Consider the following 22,007-nt stretch of genomic DNA (forward strand, 5'->3'; position numbering starts at 1 on the left):
CCTCAAGCTGAAATCCTTTGAGTGACAGCAGCCGATTGTATCTCGGCCTGAGGTTAAGGGTTAAACTGGGCAGGATGGCACACCCATAGCTAAGTCTCTATGGATTAGGCAGGCACCTGGTTAACCCTTTCAAGGACCAAAATGGCCTAAGAAAAAGAGACTGAAGGTACTGGAGTGATCAAAACACTCGTGATTAAATCAAGAAAATCAGCTCCAGCTGTGCAAAGCAAAGAGGTGCAAAGAATCTGTTAAGTCTCTGGAAAGATCTGAGGGCCTGGCTGATGACATGGGAGCTGTTTCCAGTCAGACAGGTGTGAAACCCATTAGTTTTGTTATTTCTTTAAAGTTTTCATAATGGAGGATTGAAGCACATGCAGAAGTAGAGTACAACCACACAGCCATCAGGTACCTATATCTACCTGGTACAGCTGCCCTGTACAACCACCAGCCACAGCTGTCCCTGTCAGCAAGTTCACTTTCAGCAGGTACAGCTGCCTGCAGTCTGCTACAGCCTGAAAATATTAAAAGGAAATTTCCAGAAATAAACAATTCAGAGGTTTTTAATTGTGCACATTCCTGATCTAAACTGTAACACTATTATATCTAGATGTTTTAAATTCCTTGATTATAACATTCCTTTTTCAGAAGTTTCTGTAGTTATTACCTTTTTATTGCCATTATAATTTTATTTTCATTTTTCTCTCTAATTTTGTATCATTTTACCAACAACCTGTTTATTTTAATCTTTTCTAAAAACAGTTTTTGGGTTGTTTTTCCTTATTTGTTTTGATGTTTTGTTTCACTGATTTCTTTTCTTTTTTTTGGTACCAGGGATCGAACTTGGGTCCTTACACTTGCAAGGCAGGCAGCGGAACCACTGAGCTAAATCCCTGGCCCTATTTCACTGATTTTTTTGTCTTACATAATTATGTATTTATTTCATATTCCTTTGGCTTACTCTTTTTTTTTTTTTTTGGAGACAGGGTCTCACTTTGTAATTCAGGCTGGCCTTGAATTCACTATGGAGTCCAGGCTGGCCTTGAACTCATGGCAATCCTCATGCCTCAGCCTCCTGAGTGCTGGGATCACAGGCATGCACCACCCCGCCTGGCTCTGGTTTACTTTATTCTTTTGAAATTGCTGAGTGGTGGTCTTAACTCTTTTGCTTTTGTTTTCTCTTATTTCCTGATAAAATGTTTCTCAAATAGGTAAAGTTCAATTTTTTTCTTTCTGGTATGGGGGATTGAACTCAGGACCTTGTGGTTTTGAAGCGGGCACGGTGCCACTGAGCTAAATCCCCAGCCCAAAATGTTTCTAAAATAGTACATTACTTCAAAAGACTGATTTAGCTGCACCTCAACAAAATGTGTTATGTGATACTTTGGCATTTAGTCCTCACTATTTTAAAGTGTGCTCCATAAGTCCCATTTTGCTTATTTATTTACTTATTTATTTTTATTTTGGTTTTTGAGATAGAGTCTTTTTTTGCAGTTCAGGATGGCCTTGAACTCACTATGGAGCCCAGGTTGGCCTCAAACTTGAGGCAATCCTCCTGTCTCAGCCTCCCAAGTGCTTTGATCACAGGCATGTGCTACCATGCCTAATTCTATTTATTTACTTATTTGGTTTTTGAGACAGGATCTCACTTTGTAGTTCAGGTTGGCTCTAAACTCACTGTGTAGCCCAGGCTAGTCTTGAACTCATGGCGATCCTCCTGCCTTTGCCTCCCAAGTGCTGGGATTACACCATGCCTGGGCCTGCCTTTTAATACACAATTATCTGGTGCCATGCTGTGTAGCTTCTAGCTGTGGGTACGACTGAGGTGTGAGCTGGGCTGGGGCTACAAAGAGACTGAAGAACACAGGGACTTAGGGCCCGGGATTTAGCTTAGTGGTGCCGCTGCCTCCCTTGCAAGTGCAAGGTTCTGAGCTCAATCCCCAGTACACACAAAAAAGAACACATGGGTTTAAATAAGAGAAGCTGGGTTCTCTATCATGGATGAGTGTGTTTGTGTGTGGGCGTGGGGTCTGGTGTCCCTTTATAGTTCTGCTGTGACATAGGCAGCTGCTTCCTCCTGCCTTGGGGCAAAGCTCTGACCTCTGTTGTGCATCCTGGCTGATGGGAAGAGGAGAAGGTGGCCAAGGCAAATGGACAATAAAGAACTCATTGGCCCAAACCTGGTCACAGCCACAACTTGCTGCAAGGACCGGAAGTGCAAGAACTGGGAGGAAGTGTGGTCCTGGCTGGAGGCCTGTGCATCACACTCTCTGGCTAGGGGGTCCATGAATAAGGAACTGTCACACCCGGGGTTTTTGTTGTCAGAGGTTAATTAATATTGGGCTACCTTTTGGTCAGAGGACAGTCTGTGATTTTGATCATTTGGGGTGTTCTAATATGTCTCTGTGGCCTGTAACTGAGAAGTGTCTTTTGGCATCCACAAGCATATGTTTTGTGTTTGTGGGGTACATGTTGTGAGTCTGTTGGCATCTGAAAAATTAAATTTTCAACTGTGTTGCTTGGGTCTTCAGTATAACACTTTACATCGTGTCTCCCTGAGGTGTGTGCTATTTGCTCGTTTGCCTTAAAGATTTGGGGGGCCTTGGGGTGCTATATTTGTATGTTCTACTGTTCCTTTTTTTTTTTTTTTTTTTTTTTGGTACCAGGGATTGAACTCAGGACCTTGTGCCTGAGAGGCAGGTGGTGGAACCACTGAGCTAAATCCTCGGCCCTACTGTTCCTTTTTAAAAGCAATATGACAACCCTCTTTTCCTGTAAGACATGTCCAAAATTCTATGTCAACTTAAATAATGGAGGGATTCTCCAAAGAAAATGAGTTTAATGGGGAACAGCAGGGCTTTGCATACCCAGGACAGTGTGTGTGATGCTCATAGGCCCATCCTGGGAGGCTGAGGCAAGGGAAAGCCTTTATAGCCCAAAAGGCAGCATCCACACAGTTGTTTTGAAACAAAGCTCATTAGTGGAAGAGGATTGTTGCAGGAGCTGGTGATTGTTCATCAATGGCAGGACTGTTGCTGGGAGATGTCTCCATGGAAGCCATTTATCTGGAATTCTTCACATTGTCAGAGTCCTTGGGAAGAGTCTCATCAGGGACAAAGGTGCATCTCAGCCTTTGGAGAGTCTTTGTAGTAGTTCTTGTTATCAGGCAAATGTGTGTGGGGCCTCCCTTTGTGGTCTGACAGCTTATTTATTTTTAAGGTTTGATTTCAATCTTGAAACCTCTCCCATCTAACTGATCACAGAAGAGATTAAGCCCATTGTGTGTGTGTGTGTGTGTGTGTGTGTGTGTGTGTGTGTGTGTGTGTGTGTGTGTGTGTGTGTGTGTGTGTGTGTGTGTGTGTGGTACCTGGGGAGCTCCACCACTGAACTATATCTCCAGCCCTTTTTATTTTTTATTTTGAGACAATGTCTTGCTAAATTCCCTAGGCTGGTCTTGAACTCACAATCCTTCTGCTTCAGCCTCCTGAGTAGCTGAGATTACCAGCATGTACCTCCACACCCAAGCCTTTCTTTTGGTTCATGTGTGTCTTCATTTTATTTTTTTATTAGCACATGTTTGCAGGGCTGGGGATTTAGCTCAGTGGCACCACATGTGCCTCGCCAAGCACAAGGTCCTGAGTTCAATCCTCAGTACTGGAAAAAAAAAGTTAGCACATGTTTGCAATACATCATGATTACATTCATTGTAGGGAGGGAGTTGGTTCCTAGGCTTGACACATCTTAATTCTTTTTATGACCTTTCCCCCCAGCCTCTCGATCTCCTTCCCATTTACAAAAGATCCATCACCCTGTTTCCTATTGTCTATCTTTTATTTTGCTCTTTCATTTATTTATACATATAAGAGAAATCACACAGTATTTAAGCTTGTTTGTCTGATTTATTTCACTTAAACTTATGGTTTCAAGGTGCATCTATTTTCCTATAAATGACTCAACTTTATCCTTCTTTAATGGCAGTTATACTCCATTGTGTGTAAATACCACATTTTCTTTATCCATTCATCTGTTGATGGACATATAGGCTGCTTCCAACATTTCGCTATTATGAACTGTGCTGCTATAAACATGGGTGTGCATGTACCATTGTCATATGATGTCTTTAACTCTTTTGGGAAGATACCTAGTAGGGGAATACAGTAGTTGGGCCAAGTGGAATTTCTAGTTTTAATGTTTTGAGGAATCTCTGCACTGGGATTTCCGTAATGGTTGTACTAGTTTACATTCCCATCAACCATGTAGGAGGGTTCCTTTTCTCGCAACCTTGCCAGCATCTATTATTTTTGATTTTTTGATGATAAGCATTCTTAAAGTGTCCCTTTAAGCCAGGTGTGGTGCAGAACATCTATAATCCTATAAACTATAAACTTATAAACAAATAATCATATAAACTTATAAACTTATAATCCTATAAACATCTATAAACTTTGGGAGGCTGAGGAAGTAGGATCTAAAGTTTAGGCCGGGGATTTAGCTCAGTGGTTCTGCTGCCTGCCATGAAAGTGCAAGGTCCCAAGTTCAATTCCTGGTACCAAAAAAAAAAAAAGTTTGAGCCCAATTTGGGCCAGTTAGTGAGACTCTATCTGAAAATTTAAAAAATAAATAAATATAAAAAGGGCCAAGGATATAGCTCAGTGTGATGGCCCTGGGTTTAATCTCAAGTATTAGGGAGAAAAGGTACCCCTTTTGCCAATACATTGAGTCTTGTATGTTTATGTTACAAATCCAATCCCAGAATCATTTAGGCTATTCACATTAAGTACCTGCTGTTTGTTATGTTGATACCAATTTCTGTCATCTTATTTTACATATTATTATTTTAATTATTTTATTATTATTTTACATATTATTACTTTTGTGTTTTCTTTCTCTCTCACTCTTTTTTTCCTATTTTCCATTGGACACATCAGATTTTCTTTTGCTGATTTAATAAGTTATATGAAGTATGATAAAAAATACAATGAATATTTAAATTAAAAAATTTGTTACAGTAAAAGATACATTGCCATTACTCAAAATACTCTCCTTGCTTCAAATATACTTAGCTCATCATTTTTTTTTTTGAGATGGTCTCACCATATAGTCCAGGCCAGCCTCAAACTCGTGGTGATCCCCCTGCCTCAGCCTCCAGAGTCCTGGGATTATAGTCCTCTGCTATCATGTCTGGCTTCCCATTATTCTTACCTCTTTTGCATCTTTACTTGCACTGTTGTGGCATCCTTGATGTTCTGAATCGATTCAAAATGTTTACCCTTCATGGTCATTTTGACCTTTGGGGAAGAGTAAGAAGTTGCGTGGTGTCAGATCTGGTGAATAAAGTGAATGAGGAGACAGTGTCATTTTTTTCTTTTTGACAATAATTTGTTTTGTTTTTTGAGACCGGGTCTCGCTATGTAGTTCAGGTTGACCTCAAACTCGCGGCAGTCCTTCTGCCTCAGCCTCCCGAGTGCTGGGATTACAGCCATGTGCCACCACTCCTGAATCTTACTTGATTTTGTTTTTTTCTTTTTTTGGTTACTGTCACCTTTGGGAGCACTTCGAGGTCTCCTCATGGTGACCTCTGACAGTACCACCTCTGAGGCCAGTCCCATCTCAGTTCAGCGGCTCAGGCTCTGCCCCCTCTCTTCCTTTCTTCTGGTCCTGTGGGTGTTACCCATCTCTAGGGTCTCTCACATTTGCTTCCTTCTCCTCCTGTCATTCCCATAAAATGCTCTCACCCTGGGAGGGCTCAGAGTCTGAGAATACCAACATTTTCACAGCCTTGAGTTTGAATGCTATCTGAGGGGCTGCAAGGAAAATCCAGTCCAGAGTTCTCTCCCTTCACTGCCTTAGAACAAGGTACCATTGTCTGTGTGGCTCCCCAGAGGCTGAGAACCTGGCCCCCACCCTGCTATCCAAAGATTTTCTCTTCCTCTGCCAGTTTTAGAATTTTCCTCTTGTCCTTGGTGCAACAGCCTCACCCTGTGAGGGGTGGAGCTCCTCTGTGTCTCTGTCATAACCCTCCCTGACTCTTCACCTGCAGGCAATTCAGTTCCCAGCTCTTTGGAGTCCATGTGTCCTCACCTTGGGGGACCCCTTAGTGCTGGCTGGGTCAAACCTCCATCCTCTGCTGCATTCAGCTTTTCTTTGTATTTTGGGTCTCCCTTTTCTTGATCTGTGGTCTGATTTCCAGGCCAGAGACTCCCCTGTGTCCCTCCTGGCTACATCTCCCACTATCCATATACCAGTTCTCACTCTTACTTCATATTCCTGATAATCTCCATTTTTTTCTTAAATTATACTTACTACAGTTTATTGTACATCCCTCAATATCTTGACTTCAGGTGTATGTGTCACGTAGCTGTCATCTGTTTCTGGTTCCTCTTGGCCTTCTCGATCATGTCCTTCATTGGCAGTTTGCAGGGCACTGCCACCCAGGCCTCAGATGCCTGAGTTTGAGGACACCTCAGGGCGACAAGAGGGCATTGTCTTCTGTGGGTGTGCTATTGGGCAAGAGCACACTGGGGAAGGTGGGCATCTGCAGCCTTGGAGTTAAGAGGAAAGAAAAGGGCTGCAGGAGAGGCTATACTTATTATCAATGGTCACCAGTTGGGCCTGGGTGGTTAGGATCTTCCTTGTCCATGGTAATGACCCTGTAATGAAGTGAGTGGATAGGACTGGCCCAGGCCAGGCCAGGGGACAGTGACCACAGAGCCCGGAGCTGGGCTTTCTCTGTGCCCAGCTGCTTGCTGAGGTCTCAGGAGGTAGATCTCAGAACCCACACTCCCCTCCTGCTCATGGGGTCCCACCAGCAATGGCTTGGCTGAGAGAGGGCCATGCTGGCAGGAGGGGCTGGCTCAGGTGTTCTGGGGACCACCCCTGCAGTGCTCGTAGAGTGACAGAGCCTGATCCAGGCTTGGTGGGGTGAAGACTCAAGACACTACTGGAGAAGATGGAGCAGAGTGTGTGTGGGAAGACCTTGGGGTGGGCTTAGTGGCCACTGCCTAAGCTCAAGAAGGCAGAGGGAAACACTACCTGCAAAGACCTCAGGTGACAGGACCCAGAGGTAGCAGGACTGCCAGAGCCAAGGAGCTGCCAGGGGAGCTGAAGCTAGGCCCAACTAGCCTCTGTGCTGAGGGGTGAGGGGTCTTCCAAGGACAGAGGTCTGAGGGATGTCTTTCAAGACCTCAGCCCAGCTACCTCACCAGTGTGCCCAGGGCAGATCTGTCCAGACCTCAGGCGACTTAGATGCAGCCCCTTCATGAATCCTGAGCTCAGGACAGTTTTGTGGCTACTTTCAGAGGGGCCAGACTTTAGTGCAATACCAGCTGGGGCTGCTAGTCCAAGAATAGCAAGCTGGGCAGGAAAACAGCAGAAACACATTCTACACAGGCCTAGGGACCAAGACTAAGTACAAAACCCAAGACTCAGCAGGGCAGGTTCCTTCTGAACCGATTCCTGGCATCTCCCCAGCTTCTGGTGGCTATGGGTCATACTCAGTGTTCCTTGGTTTGTAGGTATTTCACCCAGTGTCTGCCCTATCTGTGTGTCTTCATCTTCACATGGCACTATTTTTTTTTCCCGTTAACTTTATTGGTACATTTTAGGTATACAATACAGTTACATTCATCATTGGGATCTTGCACCATTACATGAGTCTCTTGGTTCCTATTTTTTTCCCCTTCCCTTGCCCTCCCTTCACCCCCTCCACCCTTCCCTATTTGCAAAGACCTTGTTTCCATTTTTTTCCTCTTCTCATATTTTTTCCTTTCCCTTTTTTCCCTTCCCCTACCCCTCCCAATTCCCCTGCTCTTTTAGACCTTTTCTTCCTGTTACACACTATCAGTTATACATTTTTAAAATTACAATATCTAGGAGACATTACCACAGATTTTACAGAATTTAAAAGGATATAGAAAGCATATTACAAAAATCTTTTTTGAAATAAATTTGACAACTTCTAAGAAGTAACTTAGAAGACAAATTAATGAAACTAACTCTAGAGGAAATATAAAATTTGAATAGCACCTATTAAAGTATATTCCTAGCTTGAAAACCTACCTATATGACAATAGCAGGCTCATAAACATTTTAACTGATAAATTATATCAAACAATTAAAACAGAAAAAAGAAGGAACACTTCTCCCCTCATTTTAGGAACTCAACATTGTGCTAATCCTAAAATTGGATAAAGATAATAGAAGAAAAAAATATGGACATAGACAGAAATTTGTTTAACAAAACAAACTATTAGAAGTCAGAGGGGCCGGGGATTTAGCTCAGTGGTTCTGGCGCCTGCTTTGCAAGCGCAAGGTCCCGAGTTCGATCCCTGGTACCAAAAAAAAAAAAAAAAAGAAGTCAGATCTGGCAGGATGTAGAAAGTGGTTTTGTTATAGGGATGGTAGTGTTGGTTCAGCATTGGAAGATCCACTCCCAAAAGTCATCATTTTAACAGAGGAAAGGAAAAAGCCATATGATCCTGTCACGAGTTAGAGAAAAAGTATTGGACCAAATTCTACAGCCGTTCATGGTAAAAGCTATCAGGAGACTAGAAGTAGAACAGAAACTTCTCAACAAATTAAAGACATTACTCCATACTTCCAGTGAGAACGCCTTGTATGAATGGAGAAGATACAATGCTTTCTCCTTAAGGTGGGGAACAAGGGCAGATATGATTACTCTATCTGTCCATTGAACTTTGAAACCTAGTCCCCACCAAAATAGTCTGGCAATAAAATGACACAACTAGGATAGGATTAGCATGGCAGAAGCAAAATCTTTATATGTAGATGAAATGATCATCTACAGAGAAAATACTAAGAAATCTCTAGGAGCCCCTAGAACTTGTACTTGAATTTAGCAGGATTAGAAAACACAAGGTATATATAAAAATTCAGGTCTGTGTATACTTGCTATAAATGCAGAACTGGATATTGAAATTTAAAAGTTATGTAGGAGTACAAAGGACCCCAAAAAGCCAAAAACAAAATCAAAAACAGTGTTGGAAGACATTTAGCACCCAATTTTAAGACTTCTTCTAAAGCTACAGTAGTCAAGGCAGTGTTGGTGTAAGGAAAGACATATAGATCATTTGAATAAAACAGAGAATCTAGAAATAGAACCACACATATATGGTCCACTGAGTTTTGAAAGATTATTTAACATTAGCATTTTATATAATATAAACTCGATTCAAGAGCCGAGGAAGAGATAGTGTCTTCAGCAAATAGCACTAGAACACCTGGTATCCATATATAAAAAATTAACCTCAACCCTTTTTTTCCATACATGAAAATAACTTGAAGGGATCTATGAACCTAAATATGAAAGCCTAAAAATATAAAACTTTAAGAAGAAATTATAAGGGAAAATATTTATGAATTCAGGATAGGCAAGCACTACCTAGGATACAAAAACCATGATGTATAAAAGAAAAAAATTGATAAATGAGATTCCACCAAAATTTAGAACTTTAAATGACATCATTAAAATGAAAAGTAGTCCTAAACAGAACATATTTACAATGCATATAACCTATGAGCAGAATATATAAAGAATTCTTAGAGCTCATTAATAGACAATCCAATTAAAATGTAGACATAAGAAGATGATAAATAGCCAGTATAGCACAAGGAATGGTGTGCAACTCTAGAATCAGAAAAATACTAATCAGGGCCGGAGATTTAGCTCAGTGGTTCCGCCGCCTGCCTTGCAAGTGGAAGGATCCGAGTTCAATCCCCGGTACCAATAAATAAATAAATAAATAAATAAATAAATAAACTAATCAGTACAATAATAAGATTGAATTATACACTCATTAGGGAGATGAAGTCAAAAGTTTTAAAAGCCTTGTCATGACTTTTTCTTTTGGAAAAGATTCTCCCACTTTGCATTTAATTTGTCACGCCCAATGGATTCATTCTGCTGGGTTTCCTGGGGTTGTGATCCTCATTGTCTTTTCCTAGGGTATTGTCTAAAATTTTTTGGAGTGCCGGTTTGGTATTCATGAAGTTCCTGAGGTGCTCTTTATCATCAAAGTATCTTATTTCTCCACCAGTTTTGAAAGATAGTTTTGCAGGGTACATCAATCTGGGTTGGAGGCTGTTTTCCTTTAGGGCTTGAAATACATCACTCCAAGCTCTTCTTGCCTTGAGAATTTGCATTGAGAAGTCTGCTGTGATTCTGATGTGCTTTCCTTTGTATGTGATTTGGTTCTTTTCTCTCACTGCTTGTAGAATTTTATTCTTCTGTTGGATTTCTGGAATCCTAACTATTATATGCCTATGTGTAGATCTTTTTTGATTAAGGCTAGCTGGAGTCCTATATGCCTCACTTATCTGTATGTCAAGTTCCTTTCCCCTCCTCGGGAAGTTTTCTGCCATCACTTCTGTGAACAGTTTTTTTATGTCATCTGCACTCTCTCCTCTTTCTTCATTGACTCCAATCAGTCTTATGTTATTCTTCTTTGCATTGTCTAGCAGCTGCTGGATTGATTTCTTGTGTTCCCTTACAATTTTAAAGCAATTTTTCTTTTCCTGGTCACTAATTGCAATCTTATCTTCTATATCTGAAATTCTATCCTCACGTTGGTTCATTCTGCTGTGCAGACTTTCGATGGAGTTTTTAATCTCTTGGAAATCTGTTTGTATCTGTTTTATGGATTCCATTTGTTTCCTATGTTGGGATTCCATCTTATTCCTCAGATCCTCTATTTTTTTTATCTATGTTTTCTCTAGATTTATTAATCATGTCTTGCACCATGAGCAAAATCTTTGCTGTTATCTGAGTAATTATTTCTGATTTCATTTTTCCCAGATCCTCTTTTGTTGCCACTTCAGAGAGTCCAGGTGGTTGAATATCAGATTGTTCCATCTCATTTCCCTTTGGGGTTGCTGTAGGTGATCCAGAAGTCTGTTTTTGAGGCTTGTTTATATGTCTTCTCATTTCCACGGTGTGGGGGGGTGCTTCTGGTGCCCACACGGCTCACCTTCTCTGCCCTAGGAGCTTGGGATGACAGCGGGGGAGCTTCCTTCTGGGTGCTAGGACTGGCTCAGCTTTGCCCTAGGAGCCTGGGATGGCGGCGGGGAGCTTCCTTCCAGGTGCTGGGACTGGCTGAGCTTCACTGCCCTAGTCGCCTGGGATGGTGCTGGGAGAGCTTCCTTCTGGGTGCTGGGACCGGCTGAGCTTCACTCCACATGGCACTATTTTTAAAAGGACAACAGACATATTGGACTAAGGCCCACCCTGTACCAGTGTGACCTCATCTTGACTACTCACCTCTACATCATCTTATTTCCAAATAAGGTCACACTGTGAGGTACAGGTAGTCAGAACTTCAACATATCTTGGGGAAGGACACAATTCAACTATTTGTCACCTGATCCTTCTCACAGTGGGCCCAGTGGGTTTATGAGCGAGATGGGGCTATGACTGCAGTCCCAGAATGGAGATAATGTTGTTCATGCTGCTGCTGAGGAACTGGGGTGTGTGGGTTTGGGGTCACCAGTGACAAGGGCACAGAAAGCAGCGGTCAGGGAGAGTTGGCCAGAAACTGTCAGAGGCTTCATCAGGTATATCCACGTGCACCTGGTGCACCCAGGTACACTCCAGGTCACCCAGCTATGCTCCTGGACATGCTGCCCACACAGCACTGATACCCAGGCCCTTCCTCCCTCCCTCTCCTTCCTTCCTTCCTTTCTTTCTTTCTTTCTTTCTTTCTTTCTTTCTTTCTTTCTTTCTTTCTTTCTTTCTTCCTTTCCTCTGTCTGTCTGTCTTTTTTTTTTTTTTGAGACAGGGTCTTGCTATGTAGTTCAGACTGGCCTTAACTCACTATGTAGCCTAGGCTGGCCTCGAACTCCAAGATGATCCTCCTGCTTCAGCCTCCCAAATGCTGGGATTACAGGTGTGTGCCAACATACCTGGCTTCAGGCCCTTTCTTCTCTCCCTTCCAATGCATAGAAAATGGCAGAAACTGGGGCAGCATTTATGCTCCTTCCTTAGGATGAGCCCTGGGTGCCCTGGGGAGATGTTTGCATACTGGATCCAGGAGCAGAGGCCCATGAATCATAGAACAGGGGCTGTTCCAGAGACTTCTCTGCCACTGAACATGCAGCTCCCTTTGTCCCCAGCAGACCTGGGTGGTGTGTCACCCAGAGAGCGTCACACATGTGTATCCTTTTTTTTTTTTTTTTGGTACCAGGGATCGAACTCGGGACCTTGCACTTGCTCAGCAGATATGTGTATCCTTTTTGCTGGGAATAAGATGCAGCTTAGGGGGTCTCAGGATGAGGCTACCTTGCTTTACCCAAGTGACAGGTGTCATCGTGTAAGACTTGGGATGGTGAGAAGAGCAAATGGTAGAGCAGAAACTGGAGCCATCAAAAACTAGAAAAGGCAAAGAAGAATCTGTTTCAGAGCGGCTGGAGGGAATGTCATCTGCGGACACCTTAGCTTTGGATTTCTGGCTTCCAGAGCTGTGAGAGAGTGTGTTCCTGTTATTTTAGGCATGAAGGTTGTTACAATAGTCACAAAAAATTAGAATACAATCCTTTTCCACTTAAAAAGGAGCATGGTATGGGATGGTTTGGCCCTGATTTTTCTTTTAGGTTCCAGAGTGAAGAGGACCCAGAGACTCCAAGACCCCAGTGGTCTTTGTGAGGCCTCCCCTCTCCACAGCTGCTAGCACTGGGAGGTGTGCTTCTTCACTTCCTCACCAGCCCCAGTGATGTCCATTCTGATCGTTTCTAAACCCTTGGCCTTGCTAGCCTGGCTGAGTTAAATAATGGAGTCTTTGCTAAGAGGACAGGTGTCTGCCTGTGGGGAATCCCCAGGATCTGCTCAGATCTGAATGCTGTGGAGCTGAATGCACTTGCGATTTCATCATTCCTGCCAACTTGTCCGTTGTGGGTTTTTCTATCTCTCACAGATGCAAGGAGGCTCCCTTTTGGTTGTTGGCCTTCCTCTTCTTCCTGATATGTGGAGTGACAGTGGACCCAGAGCAGCCTTCTTATAACCATGAGGACTGAAGCTAGGCTGAGAATGGTGGATCAGAAACAGATAGGGTCTGCACCTCAGATGACTTTGACAAGCAGTGTACCAGCCTCAGATGACTCCTACAGACTCAAGGGGAGAGAACAGCCCTTCCTGTACATAGACCCAGGCATACAGGGTAGGGATTCATCTCTGGAGGTGTCCCCATTCTCAGCTCTCAGGCTGAGTCCTCTGAACAGGACCTAGGTGAGCAGCTCTACCCAGGGCTGGGATGTGGAGATAGATCCCTATGGACTCTTGATCACCCCTAAGTGACCTGTCCTCTGTGGACCCTGCTCCTGAGCCCTAGTCAAGGTGAATCATGGGGCCAGGGCAGCAGGAACAGGTGTCCCAAGCTGCCCATCATACACTGGGTTCTGTCAATCCACTGGCTACCAAGTTGAGCTGGTAGCAGTGCTCTACCACACAGAGAAAGCAGCGCAGTAGGTCCAGCAGGTCCCCAAGACCCTGTTTGCTGCACCAGGTGTTTGCATCCTGTGCACTCTCCCTGCTCTTGCCACCTTCCTCATCCCCTAGCCCTGGAAACCCTCAGGTGATGGAGATGTGGGTCCAAACCTGCAGAGAGACATCCCATAGTCCCACCAATGGTGACTAAGGAAGTGCTCCCAGCTGGCAGTCTTTGAAGCCATGCTTCCACTGACCGTAATCCTGGAGGAGGGACCACAGGCAGCTGCTGGTGCCCAGGAAGAGATGCAGAGAAGACAAAGACAGGATGGTATGGAGGGGGCTGGGGGCCACGGGGATGATGGGAAAGCACCACTGGAATGGACACAGGTGTCAGGAGGGCCCTATGCTGAGGAGGCACCCAAGGTCTGGGGACAATGACACATCTGCATATCAGGCTGTTTGCCACCCAGGATCTGCTCAGTGAGGTCCTGAGCCAGGTGGGCCATGGGACTGAAGCTCTGCCTGGGCCCAAGCACAAGCAGTCTTCTTCCCAAGGCTGGTCACTTCTGGTTGCCCCATCTACCCTTGGCAAAAACCAACAATACATCTGAAACAGTGCTGTGCCTGGGTAAACAGACCACCTCCCTTGAGGACCTGGCCCCCTTCCTGCAGGGCTCCAGGCCTGGGAGCTGCCTCTCTACTGCAGCGATTTTCTGAGGGCCTCGGGAGCCCTCCATGGTGAAGCCCCTGCTGAGATGACCTGTCCGAGCCAGTTGAGAGAGGGTCCACATGGCACAACCCTGCCCACAGTGATCCACTCCAGTGTGGACGACCACCCCAAGTCCAGAATCCTCAGTTCATGTGGTCATCGTGCTGACAGGATTGGCTAGATCTGAATTTCTGCTGAATTTTTGCTTATTCAGGGACCCCAAGCTCACCCTTCACCCCACCCAAGTTTGCCCTGACTTGTGAAAATGGAGCAGGTCCCCCAGGAGGATGGCATGAGGGTACTTGGCTGACAGGCAGCTCAGTGCCCATCAGCAACTGTGTCAGTCTCAGAAGGATAAAGGAAGGTCCCAGAGCCCCTGTCCATTTGGGAGCCTTCACCTTGCAGGACTTTGCTGTCAGAAATCAGTTGGTGGTGTGATGGGGCCCTATAGGCTCAGGTCCCTCATGATTCTGTCCACGCCTGGCTACGAGTTTAGAGACTTGGACTGCTTGCTTGCTTCTGGTGTACAGTTTGCTGATTATAAACATCAGAAATCAAAGCAAAGACAGTTTTCTGGGAAGATAATGGGAACCTTATGAACTGTTAGGGGCTGAGGAACAAGCATGGGAAGATGGGGCCAGAGGGTCCCAGGAGGTCAGAGCAGGAGGCACAACAGCGAGGGGAATAGGAGTGGTGGCTAGAACTCCCCTTGAGTTACCTCCAGATGGCCATAGCTGTGGTCAGCTTTGTGCTGACCCATCCCAGCCTCCAAAATTAGTTTTGGGTCCAAATGGAGGTAAAGCCCCAAGATAGAGACCTGAGGAGCAAATGGGCTCTGTCATTCCTGCTGGGGAGAGCTCCTAGGACACACAACTGGGGCCAAGGAACCCAGAGGCAATTGATCCTTCCCTAGGGGCCATAGGTCAAGAACCTCCCCCCCCCCTTTTTTTTTTCCTTGAGACAGGGTCTCACTGAGTAGTTCAAGTTGGGCTTCAACTCACTATGTAGCTCAGGCTAGCCTTGAATTTGCAGTAATCCTCCTGCCTCTGCCTCCTGAATGCTGAGATTACGGGTGTGTGCCACCATACCTGGCTAAGAACCCCTCTCGAAGCTGGCACAGGACATTTTGCCCAGGTGCTGTCACACCTAGATTGGACCCGTTAATACAACATTGATTGTACACCTACTGTGTGCCTGTTTCTGTCTGGATGCAGCTTCTACAGCTGGATGACATGCTTTAGCCAAGGTGCTGTGTGACCAGGGTGAAGGTGTCTTCCTGAGAGCCGTCCTGTGTACCGGGTGTCACCTGAGCTTTCGATGTGGCTAAGAGGCCTGGCCTTGGGCTGGGCTCACCAGGAGCAGAGCCTGAGACAAGGATTCCAGTGAAAGTGATTATGGAGTGAGATCAGAAAGACAGTAGAGGAGTGGGGAAGGGGGCAGGGAGGAAGGAAGGAGGCCAGGAAGAGTGACACAGGGTCTCTGCCCCAGGCTGGGCAGGGCTGTCACAGGGTGCTCTGGGGACTCGCATTCACAGGCACTCTTGTCTGAGGGCACCTTCCCATGCAGGCCCAGTGGGTGTGCATGGCAGGGGCCCTGAGGTTCAGGGACACTCCGATGCTTCCACTGCAGCCCACCCAGCCCCTCAGGTCCACTCACTCCCCTCATTAGATTCACCCCACTGACACCCGTCAGAGCTGTGTCTGCCTTCTAGGAAAATGAAAGACTTGCAAGGGAGGTTTGAGACACAATGAGCATGTCACAGTGTCCTTTGCTCCCACTCCTGGCTTCTCATCTTTGGCCAGCATGGCTATGAGGCCCGGAGAGTAAGCTTTGAACTTGCCCCACTTGGCCCTTGCTGGGAACTGAGCCCCCACCTGCAGGCCAGGTGTATCAGGGAGTCCCAGGGATGAGCTTGTGGACTGGCCACTGTAATTGGCTCACAGCATGTGGGTAGTCAGTCTCCTGGGGCTGTCATAGGCAAGAACCACAAGTGGGGACTTGGGACACTAAATGTGTTCTCACTCAGTCCTGGTCTCAGAAAGCTGAGTTGAGGTTGTTGGTGGGGCATGTCCCTCCACTCCAGGCTGAACCCTCCCTGCCCTTTCCAGTCTTGCCCTTGGTCATGCTGACCTCAGTGGACCTCTGCTCACAGCTGCAGCTCTCACCCTCTGCCTTGGGGTCACACTGCTTCTCTTGTTGTGTCTCTATCTTTGCGTGCCATTCTCTCATGAGCACACCAGTTCTATTGCATCAGGGCCTATTCTAATAACTTCATCTTAACTTGATGATATCTGCAAAACCCCATTTCCAAATAAGGCCACACTTATAGGTCTTGGAATTAGGACTTGAATGCAGCCTTTAGGGGAACAGAATTCAACTTGTAACCTCAGATGACATAGCCAGAATTGTGACAGTTAATCTGATTTTCTTAGAATTTCAGGGAGAGAGACTGGTGGACTTTATCATCAGTGCAGCCCTGCAGATCTGAGACTTCCCATGCTGGGAGGCCAGAGCAGGCTCTCTGCTTTTACTTTTTAACCCAGTGTGTGTTGGATTTCTGGTGCTGGCCAAAGCTCAGGTTCTGCCCATTCCAAAGCACCCTGGATCTGCCAACTAGCTGTTCCAACCACCCTGGCTGCAGGAGGATTAGGGCTGGGGCTAGGGTTGGGGCTAGGGCTAGGGTTTGGGCTAAGTCTAGGGTTAGGATTAGAGTTAGGGTTAGAGTTAGGGTTAGGTCTAGGGTTTGGGGTTAGGTTTAGGGGTCAGGTTAGGGTTGGTGTTCAGGTTAGAGTTAGGGTTAGTGTTAGGGTTAGTACTAGGGTAGGTTTTGCATTAGGGTTAGGACTGGGGTTAGAGTTAAGTTTAATTTAGGGACTATAGTTCTCCTTCAGGTTAGTTTTGGGTATTAGATTTTGGTTAGGGTTTGAGTTAGGCTTAAGGTTACACTGAGGTCTAGATCTAGGCTTATATTACAACTAGGGATAGGAATAGGATAGTGGTAGGTTTACGGCTAGATGTAGCTTTGGGCCTAGGTGTAGGGTTAGGGTTAGTTTTTGGATTTGGTTTAGGCCTAGGAGTAGGATTAGACTTATGTTTTGGGTCTTGTGTTACTTCTAGCCTTAGGGTTAGGTCTAACAGTAGTGTTTGGACTACAGTAAGTGTTTGTGTTACAGATAATGTTAGAATTAGTGTTAGGTTTCTCTGTGCTATTCTATCACAAAGATACTCGCACTATATGTGTAACAACTGTGACTCTTGCCATGTTTTGTTTACTATTTCAGCTTTGTATCTGGCAAAGGAAAAAGTACTTGTCTTGATATACATCCCCCCAAATCCTCATCTAGGTTCTCTACCTGAGCCTGTCCTCCCAAGACTCTCCTGTGTGGCCCCTTTCTCTCAGCTTCTTAGCACCCCCAAGGAAGAAACCTCACACACCAGAGTGCTCAGAGAATCCACAAGTCACATGTTCATGAGTCACGTGAGCAGGAGAGTGGAGCATCTTGGGCCTGTGCTGCTCCTTCCTGGTCCTGGCTCACTAACTTGCAGTGGCCCAGGAGTCCATGATGAAGAGAAGCTTCAAGGTTGGCTGAGCTGTTAGGAGCCTGGGGAGTGGCAATCAGTGCCCTTAGGGCAACAGAACTGGCACATCTTGAATGGGAATCACTGTCCCTGTCCAGCGAAGGGTCTTTCTGGTGTCTGTTTCTGTCCCTGTCCAGGATGGATGGGCTCTGCAAAGTGGCTGGGCTGGCTAATGGCCCAGTGGCTGTGGGAGATGTGGGAAAGGCCCTGAGTTGGTCCCACAGCTTTTCTGGGCCCTCACAAATCCACTTCTCAGTCATTGCCTTGCAGAGGCTAAAGCAGAAATCAGATTTGGGCTGGCCTTGGTTGGTGAGGCAAACAGGCCCAGAGTAAAGGGCAGAGGGTATTGACTTCCTCTCCAAGGATTTGAGGGAAGAAGGGCCTGGGGCATTGCTGCCCAGGCAGAATCTCAGAGCGGAGATGGTACCACTGGTCGTGGGAGCTCCCTGGCCCTAGAGAGCCATTTTAGTATCTGGGTGTGCATATGGGGCTGAAGTCTGGGTGTCAGGAGTGGGCAAGCCTGTGGTGGGACACACTGAGGCCTGTGGAGACCTACATACTCCGGCACCCGCAGGGGTGGGAGCTGAGTAGGTAGGACAGGGTGGGCCGTCCCAGGGTGTGAGACAGACAAGCCCTCCCGGGAGAGGCGTCCACCACCCATCCACCCACTGTGCATCTGCAGCCTGCCCTGGCCTGTCTGCCTCCCCACCTCGCCCAACATTTTCCGATGGAAAGTTCCCAAGGCAACAGCAACACCAACTCATGACTGATGAGCCTGGGCAGGGGTAGGCCTGGGGGTCATAGGCAAAGGAGGGGTGGGGAGGGTGGGGCTGGCTTTGGGCCTGGGACTCTCAGGACTGTCAGCAGCTGAGAGGCCAGTCCACACCCCAGACAGGGATGACTCTTGGGAGGCCAGAGCCTTCATAGTGTTAGACACAGGTGGGCTCTTGGCTTGTCACAGTGTCTACTCCTAGGGAGAAAAATCAGTGGGGGTGGGAGTAGAAGGATAAGGCAGTAGGTGGGCCCATGCTAGAGCTCACAGCCTACAAAGCACCCCATGAACCTGCAGAACAGCAGGGACCTAGGAGTTCCCACACCTTCTGATGGGGTGTTGCCACCTCCTTGTCTGGCAGGCCTTCAAGGAGGGGACTTCAGGCTGGAGGAGGAGCAGGTTCATTTCTGGGCCCAGTGGAGAAAGGTGTGGCTGAGCTGTCTGGGTGTGGGGAAGCCTTGGGTGGGGCAGCTGGAGAAGGGTGAAGAGGAATCAAGGACCACACCCTCGAGAGGCAGATGAAACCCAGAGGTTCCTGGGGTCTTCATGGCTGAGAAGAACTCTTCTGTGGCTCCCCAGCCCCCACTCCCAGCAGTGTGTGCAGTGTCCCTCCCTCCTCTGACCATCCATAGGCTGGGCTTGGGGACCACTGTGGCAGCACCTTACTCAGGCAGAGCTCAGCCCCACAGCAGCAAGGTGGCTTGGATGAGCCTGGGTGGGGAGTGAACTCCTTGAACCCCCCCCCCCTTTTACCCCACACTGTACAGGGAACTGAGGGGAGGCGCAAGAAGCTCCAAATGAAGCCCCTTTCCCAGCCCCTCCCCCACAGCATGGCTGAGGCCAGGCACGGGTTTCCCAGGAAACGGGAAGAAGGAAAGAAAAGTGTTGAGGCCAGACTGGCTGGACTGATAGCTAGAGCGGGCTGAACAGTGCCTGAGGGAAGCCCAGGTGCTGGACGTGGGTGGAAGTGGTGCTGGACTCCTCCAGCCCCCCAGGCTCACTCTAGGCTGCCCAGGCTGAGGCCAGCAGCAGAGAACCCTGGAAGGTAAGTCCTCGCCCAGCCTGTACCCAGGGCGCGGGGTACAAGAAGGCCTTTGGCTCCCAGGCCCTGATCTGGATCCTTCTGCCCCAACAGGGCTATCCTTGGTGTCCTGGTCCCCCTCCCCCTCTTGGAGTCCATCATGGGAAACTGGGCCTCGAGGCTAGGCTGCCTGGGGGAAAGGAGAAGCCGCTTGAAGGCTGGCCCCAAGGCCCAAGAGGGCCCCACCCCATCTGCAGACCTCCAAGGCCTGCACCCACCAGGAGTCTCCTGGGCCTGGTGGGGTACCCATGCCATCCAGGTGACAGAAGTGACAGAGACGGTGGTGACAGAGACTGTGGTGACAGAGGCTGTGGAGGTGGGGCCTGGTCAGCAAGGAAGGCAGCCAACCCAGGTGAGGCCAGGCAGCCTGGGGGCTGGCACTGTGGAGAGGCAGCAGGCTGAGCCTATCCATCTTGCAGGCACCCCCTGAGCTCCTGAATACACTGCAAAGCTGGCTGGATGGTATGGAGGAGCTGCAAGCCTCCCAGGGACCTCTGGCTGCTGATGCCACAGTGGCTGCTGCCCAGTTGCAGGAGCAGGAGGTAGATGGTGTGGGGAACAGAGTCAGGTGGCAGCACCTAGTCCTGAGCCTCAGGTCAAGCCACCAGCACACAAGACTGCTCCACCAGGAGCAGGACCACAACAGATTCCCCAGGGATGGGCTGAATGCAGATACCTGTTCATATTCCCATGGCCAGTAACCCCTTAAGGAGGCAGAGATGGGAGGATGGGGCATGAGCTTCCAGAACACAGTGTCCAGCTCCAACCTCATGTCCCCAAAGCTGCTCCAGTGCCTGCTGGAGGAGCGGGCACCACAGATAGAGCCAAGGCTGCGGGAAGCGGGGAGCCCGGCAAAGCTGTGCGCACAGTGGCACCGCTTGGTGCAGTGGGCAGAGACCAGGTGAGGCCCTAGGGTGAGGGTGGAAGGGTCCCAGGGGAGGGAGAGTGATGCCAACTGACCCATCTTGGTCCCTAGGTTGGGGGTGCTGCAGCAGCTTGTCCCAGCAGCACAGAACTTTGATGCAGCCCATGAGACCCTCCTGGCACGGCTGGGCCCGGGTGAGCGGCTCCTGGCTGAGCTGGGACAGGGCCAGCTGGGACCTACAGGCCAGGAGAGGGTCATGCAGTGCTTGCAGGTATGACCCAAGCCCAGGGTGGGGGCTGGTGGGCTGGCACAGAGCTCAGTGGGATATGTTCACAGCGTGTGTGCAAGGGAGCTACAGCATGTGCTGAGGACCTGGGGAGGGCACTGGAGACTGGTCAGAGGCTGGCAGAACTGCTTGCAGGTGAGTGGACATCAGCCAGGTCACTCAGGTGGGCCAACCAAGCCTGCCAAGATGGCTTCAACCTCCTCCAGCCCCTCATACTTCCTGATCCCCAGTCCAAGTTCCTCCAATGCCTTTGTCCCTGCCTGGTCCTCAAGGGCCCCTCCAATGCCCATGTCTTGGTCCTGGCTTGTCTCCTGGCATGTTTTGCAGAGGATGAAGCTCGGATTGTAAACCAGCAGTTAGAGGGACTCCAGGAATGTGTGAAGCTGACTTTGTCTGGTGCTGTCCGAGTTTGGCAGATGCTGCTATGTGCCCAGAAGATAGGGTCCTGTGAGCTCTTACCCCCAACAGGCCTAGAGGCTCAGCTTGATCTGGAGGGGGTAGCCTCAGAGGGTCCAGGGCTCAAGGATCAGGAGGAGGTATGTATCTCCTTGCCTCCAACCCCCAGAAGAGGGCCCTACCATCCCTGGCCCAGTTTGGGGATTACAGTCCTCCACCCTGGGGAGCAGGGATGGCTGGGAGTCCATCCTCAGGGCCCTCTGTCCCCAGCTGGGGTGCTTGGAACAATTCTGGTCTCTTCCCCCAGCTGAGTGTCCAACTGGCCCAGCTGTCAGAGTGGCTTGAACAGCTGGCATCGCAGGCAGAGGCCCCTGGCCAGGCAGTAGCACCCATGGTGCCCATCCAGGAGCAGTGCCTCCCACCAAGTACCCTGGGGGCTTCAAGGGTACAGCCAGGCCTGGTAGGTGAGGGTGAGGCTGTACCTAAAGATGGGTTCTCAGATGGTTGTGACTGTCCCCAGCTGTGCTACAGGTAAAGCTGGAAGCCCTGAGAGGGTGCTGGTCAGAAACTCAGGAGCAGGATGCTGGGCTGAAGACCACATGGGAGCCCAATGGATTCCATGTGGCCTGGCTGAGCCAGGACTGAAGGCTGAAAGGACTGAAGCCGGAGGGTGGCTGGGTCCCAGGCTTGTAGGTGCTGGGTGGAATGGAGGAGAGTCCTTTCAGAGTTCCCTGAGAGAAAAGGGGTGACCACAGGGAGGCTGAACAAGTAGGGGACCTGAGGTTGAGCTGCTGCCTGCTGGTGAGCCAAAAGGTATGGCAGGGGAAAGGAGCAAAGTGGGGCCATTGGGTCAGCTGGAGGAATCTGGTAGCAACTTCATGGGTTGA

At 48.1% G+C, this 22,007-nt stretch overlaps 1 protein-coding gene across 9 annotated transcripts in view; it reads left to right on the forward strand.

The window, feature by feature from the left end:
• The window catches only part of LOC101709785 (uncharacterized), a 41,662-nt gene that overhangs the window by 16,823 nt on the left and 2,832 nt on the right, over positions 1 to 22,007 (forward strand). For 6 of the 9 annotated variants that reach the window (XR_015439977.1, XR_015439983.1, XM_021250665.2 and 3 more), the window contains exons 1-7: positions 18,556 to 19,537; positions 19,628 to 19,925; positions 19,993 to 20,115; positions 20,356 to 20,474; positions 20,550 to 20,709; positions 20,775 to 21,260; positions 21,428 to 21,580. Coding sequence is in view for 7 of the 9 variants with exons in the window: in XM_021250665.2 (XP_021106324.1) it covers positions 19,674 to 19,925; positions 19,993 to 20,115; positions 20,356 to 20,474; positions 20,550 to 20,709; positions 20,775 to 21,260; positions 21,428 to 21,580 (1,293 nt within the window). In the remaining 2 variants the exon portion in view is untranslated. Of the gene's footprint in view, positions 1 to 18,555; positions 19,538 to 19,627; positions 19,926 to 19,992; positions 20,116 to 20,355; positions 20,475 to 20,549; positions 20,710 to 20,774; positions 21,261 to 21,427; positions 21,581 to 22,007 lie in introns of those variants that run through there. The other 3 variants (XM_087183607.1, XM_087183606.1, XM_087183612.1) reach the window with 3 other exon arrangements.

Source organism: Heterocephalus glaber, unplaced genomic scaffold (assembly GCF_053883595.1).
Source record: "Heterocephalus glaber isolate CG9 unplaced genomic scaffold, H.glaber_assembly_v1.0 deba00000281, whole genome shotgun sequence".
NCBI lineage: Eukaryota > Metazoa > Chordata > Mammalia > Rodentia > Bathyergidae > Heterocephalus > Heterocephalus glaber.